Source organism: Pterocles gutturalis, unplaced genomic scaffold (genome assembly GCF_000699245.1).
Source record: "Pterocles gutturalis isolate BGI_N339 unplaced genomic scaffold, ASM69924v1 scaffold842, whole genome shotgun sequence".
Lineage (NCBI taxonomy): Eukaryota > Metazoa > Chordata > Aves > Pterocliformes > Pteroclidae > Pterocles > Pterocles gutturalis.
The window spans coordinates 1-4,216 of record NW_010107565.1 but is presented as its reverse complement, the minus strand read 5'-3'; the positions used below and the strand labels follow the sequence as shown (position 1 = coordinate 4,216).

The 4,216-nt window shown below is 44.8% G+C and overlaps 1 protein-coding gene across 1 annotated transcript; it reads left to right on the top strand.

Moving 5' to 3' along the window:
* Nucleotides 1-688: 688 nt before the first annotated feature.
* On the top strand, nucleotides 689-3,947 carry LOC104457432 (protein C19orf12 homolog). Its single transcript, XM_010088123.1, has 2 exons — nucleotides 689-848; nucleotides 3,682-3,947. Exons 1-2 carry the CDS (start codon nucleotides 689-691, stop codon nucleotides 3,945-3,947), a joined length of 426 nt encoding a protein of 141 aa, XP_010086425.1.
* The last annotated feature ends 269 nt before the right edge of the window (nucleotides 3,948-4,216 follow it).

Here is a 4,216-nt window from a genome sequence, read left to right as displayed (position 1 = left end):
TCTCCAGACCCCCCCTGTTTTTTCCCAGTCCCAAATCTGTCCTCTGACTCCTGAAATCTGTTCCCTTCCTCTGAAATCTATTCCCTTCTCTGAATTTTCCTGCTTGCTACAGCATCCTGCCTTTAGAGATCAACCTGGAAGTGTTTAAGCATGTAACAAAACAGGGAGAAGAACTGGTAAGGGACAACAAACAACTGACTTGTGTCAAGAATTAGGACAAGGAGAAAACACCTGGCAGATTTCTCAGTTATAATCTGCTCATGACAGCAGAGGGAGGCTCTGCTTTGTCTTTTTCCTGGAGCTGTGAACGATGCTGAACACACGCAGCAATTGCCCAAGGCAAAGGCACTGTACTGCAGAATTAGATAGAAACTTTCTTAAGTCTTTTGTTCCTGGTACTTGTCTGTGTTTGGTCATCTGAATTTGTCATAAAGACAGATTTTTTTGGTCTAGTTGGTGGTTTCATTTGCAGTTTCAGTATCTTTTAGCTGTTTGAAAAGGGGTGGGGATTTCCTGGAAACGAAACAGAAAGCATTTTTTTTCCCCTGTGTTGACTGTGCCTCAGTCCCTTTAGTCTCAGAGACCCCTGAACTCTTTTCCTAGAAGTCATTTAGCAGCAAGATTTAGTCCCTGTTCCAGTGATCAAAAACAACTTTAAATGCCTTTTCCAGTACATTACCTTGCCAAGATGCCCATGGATGCTGATGATGTGTTACTACTGTTCTGCAGTCTCTCTCGGAGCCACGGGATGAAAGTTGTTGTTAAACACTGTGGTCGAGGAACCCTGCTGGCAGGTGCAACAGCATTTATTGGTGGTCTGATGGGAGGTCCACCTGGAATCCTTCTAGGTAAGTGTGTTTTGCTTAAGGAACAGTAAGCACACTTAACTCCTTGAATGATAAGCTAGTAAGTCTGTGTAGTAGGTATGAGTTGAAGGAAAGGGGTGTGCAGCGCTGAGATTTCACGTAACGGGGCTTTAACAAGATTCTATTTTATATGTTGGCATTTTAGAAAAGAGGTGTGCATCAGGAAGGCATGTGTCGGTGTTTCCTTCTAGGTTGAGCATGACCATGCTGACTTGGACTCCTGTGCTGCAAATGGGAAGCCGTCCAGAGGTCTGTGATTGAGATTGTGGTGCCTTTGAAGGCCCTCGGACAAGCTGTTCAGAAACTGTTTCCATTTGGTGGGTAGAGCCCTGGTTGCCATCTGCTGGGGCACACCACTGTCCGAGGTGTGGGATGGAACACAGAGCAACCTACTAGGCTCTGAGCTCGTTGGTGCAGCCTCTGTTCCAGCGCTGCAGCAGGGAAGTGAAGGGTAGAGGGATGAGGCAGGGGTGAAGGAGCACAAGAGGCAATGGCAGCAGTTGGGAGCGACGTTGGTACCTGGTGACAGAGAAGAAAGGAAATTGGGGTGTAAAGGGAGGGTGAGTAAGGATTCTTAGCCTTAGCAAGGGACAGGATCATATTAGAATGATCTTATTAGAAATGATATTTGTTTCTGTATTTCATAAGTACCTGCTATCCAGTTCTTGGTGAACTTGTTTTCTTCCCCTGGAATTCGTTATTCCCTGTCACTTTGGTTTTTTTCTTTATGTGGAAAATTGCAGGAAGGCCAGAGTCCAATAGTGCAGAGTTCTCTCTCCTCATCCAGTGGATCTCTTGAATTACGAGTTGTCTAGTTTGAAATCTGCCTTGCCCCTGAAGTCATGTGGGCCCTAGCACTTGAATGCTCCTGACTCCGGTAAGCAGTTCCAGCTGCTTCACAGGCTTATTGGTATTGGAGAGAACCGCAGTATGCCTGAGTGAGCGGTAGCAAGGTTCAGTTCCCGAAAGTAAGGAAATACTATGTGAGGAGTGATAACAGAAAATGCAAAAAGAAGCTGTGTCTTTGCTCCTGTTACAAGTACAGAGGTTGATTAACAGCCAAAAGTGATATTTTTGACAAACGTATGACTGAACTTACCAGGAACAAAGAAGCTGAGTTAAGCTTTTGTAGGAAATTTGTAAGCGGTAAATCACAAGTACAAGTTTAAGTGGCCTCATTCTTGAGTGAGATGATGAGAAATACTGAAGTTATTCTTGGATGTGTTTTCTCATTTTGTTTAAGTGTTTGCTTAAATTTTTGTAATGTCTCCCAGCCAAGCTTGGTGTTCTTCAGCCACTGATGAAGGCACTGGAACAAGTAAAGCTGTTACTGTATACCAAAAGCGTGCTGTAGAAAGTCTATATAATAAGAATAAAAAGTTCCAAGTATACCAAAAGCCGTGTCCCAGTTACAGTGCAACTAAGTCAGAAGACCCTCGTTTCACTTTACAAATTGCAAAGGTGAATGTCCCTGGGTCTGTAGTGGGGTTGAGGAGATTTGCAGGGAGATCTGCCATTGAGTGCACTTTCACTTACCCCAACAGCCCGGATAGGTGTGGGACTGGAGGGTGGGATCGTCCTTATGGCTGCCTTGCACCAAGAAGGAGAGGGTGAATTACCTGCCATCTGCGGTCCTTGCTGGAGAGACTTCCAGTGTCTGGTGCTTTCTGAGGACTGCTGCTCTGAGAAGAATGGATTGTGGATGTGTTGCCTGGGGGGAAAAAGTGTCATCCTGTAACAAATCTTCTCTCAATACATGAGGAGCTTGGACATCAATACTTGTTGTGGCTTTTGCATTAAGTGCCCCTCAGTCAGATATTGATGTTCCCGTAAAAGTTCCTTCAAGATGAATTCAGCTGTCAGGGTTTCTCAAGTATTTCTATGGTAACATGGGAGAAATTGCCACCTGAGTAAAATGTGCAAATTAAGGAATTTGTGTCTAATGTAAAACTGCATCCCTGCAAGTGCACAAATGATTTTTTAGGAGCAGTGATTGGGGTGGGAATTTTGGAGGCAGAGTCAGCTCTGACGCCCCACCGTTGTGAGGGTCATTCCTTCCTTCCTTCCTTCATCCCACCCACCCGCGATACCTGTGTCTCTGGGCAGGAGTGTCAGTTGTGTGAATTCCTGTCGGAGAGCGCTGTGTTGCAAGTTAGACTGGTAATGCTTTGAAAGAGAGCAGCCGTGTAGGAGTGTGTTGCTGGTTTCTCAGCAGCAGCCTCGGCTGTGGAGGATGCCTCTGCTGTTCTCGGGGTGACCTGGAACCTCTCTGCTTGCCAGAGCATTTCTGCTGGGGTGAGTGGTGCGCATGGGGTATTGATGTGGTAGGTGAAAGCATGAAGTTGTCTAACCCCGGGAAGCTGATGGGTTTGGTCTCTGTGAGCACCTTCTGAGGGGTGGATTTCGGAAGCAGAAAGCCTGGAGCGTTCTGGGAATCTCTAGTAAGAGACTGTGTGTTAATGGCCCTGATCGGGCAATTGTTGGTCAGATGTTTTCCTCTGGCATGGTTTTCTGTAGCTGTAGAGCTTATCCTAAAGAGACCAGGGCCCTAAGGAGCATTCTTTTGTTTCTGGTTTCTAGCTTGAAGCTCGTAGCTTTGACTGTACAGAGGTCCTTTGTGAGTGCTGGGGATGTAAAAAGCTTTAAAAATCCCTCTTGGTGCTCTGAACATTGTGTATAAACCTAGTTAAAGTAGACACCGATGAACTCTGCATTGGTTTCTAATGAAGGTGGGAACATGGTTGATGAGGCTGGGGTTAGAATGTCAGGTTTTACCATGAACTGGTGAAGAGCAACATCTCTCTCTCTTTTCTAGGAGGAGCAGTTGGTGGATTGTGTGGTGCCTTGATGAATACCAAAGAGTTAAAGCCGGTCGCTGACATTTTAATGAAATTGCCTCCCAATGAGAAAAAGATACTCTCTGATGAAGCCTTCGTTATTCTCAGGCACTTACACTGGAACGTTTTTCTTGAACTGCTTTGTCTGGTAAAAGAAGATCCTACTCTTGAGCAGAAGTTGATAGACATACTGGAAAAGTACCTCTGCAAACAGCTAAGAGCAGAGATACAGTATGGAGAATAAACCTTTCCAGAGCAGGCTTTTTACAGTGTCATGAATTTTACTCTGACAATTGTGGTTCTTCAGCATAGGAATTATTAGTCAATGGTACTAATTATGAATGTTGGCAGATCTCGGTATTATTTTGGTGTTTGCAGTTGGGGTTTGTTTTTGTTTGTTTTTGTTTGTTTGTTACTGCATTATCCTGACACTGACTTGCTATGTAATTTGGAATTGCTCTGCACTAGCACTGAAACCACAATAATTGAATGGAATTCCTCTTCTCTAGTGCT

What these genes read in the sequence shown, in the direction of transcription:
- LOC104457432 (XM_010088123.1), top strand. Translation starts at nt 689, where the DNA reads ATGCCCATGGATGCTGATGATGTGTTACTACTGTTCTGCAGTCTCTCT. An exon ending in TCCACCTGGAATCCTTCTAG is followed by an intron (nt 849 to 3,681) that starts GTAAGTGTGTTT and finishes TCTCTTTTCTAG; the next exon opens with GAGGAGCAGTTGGTGGATTG.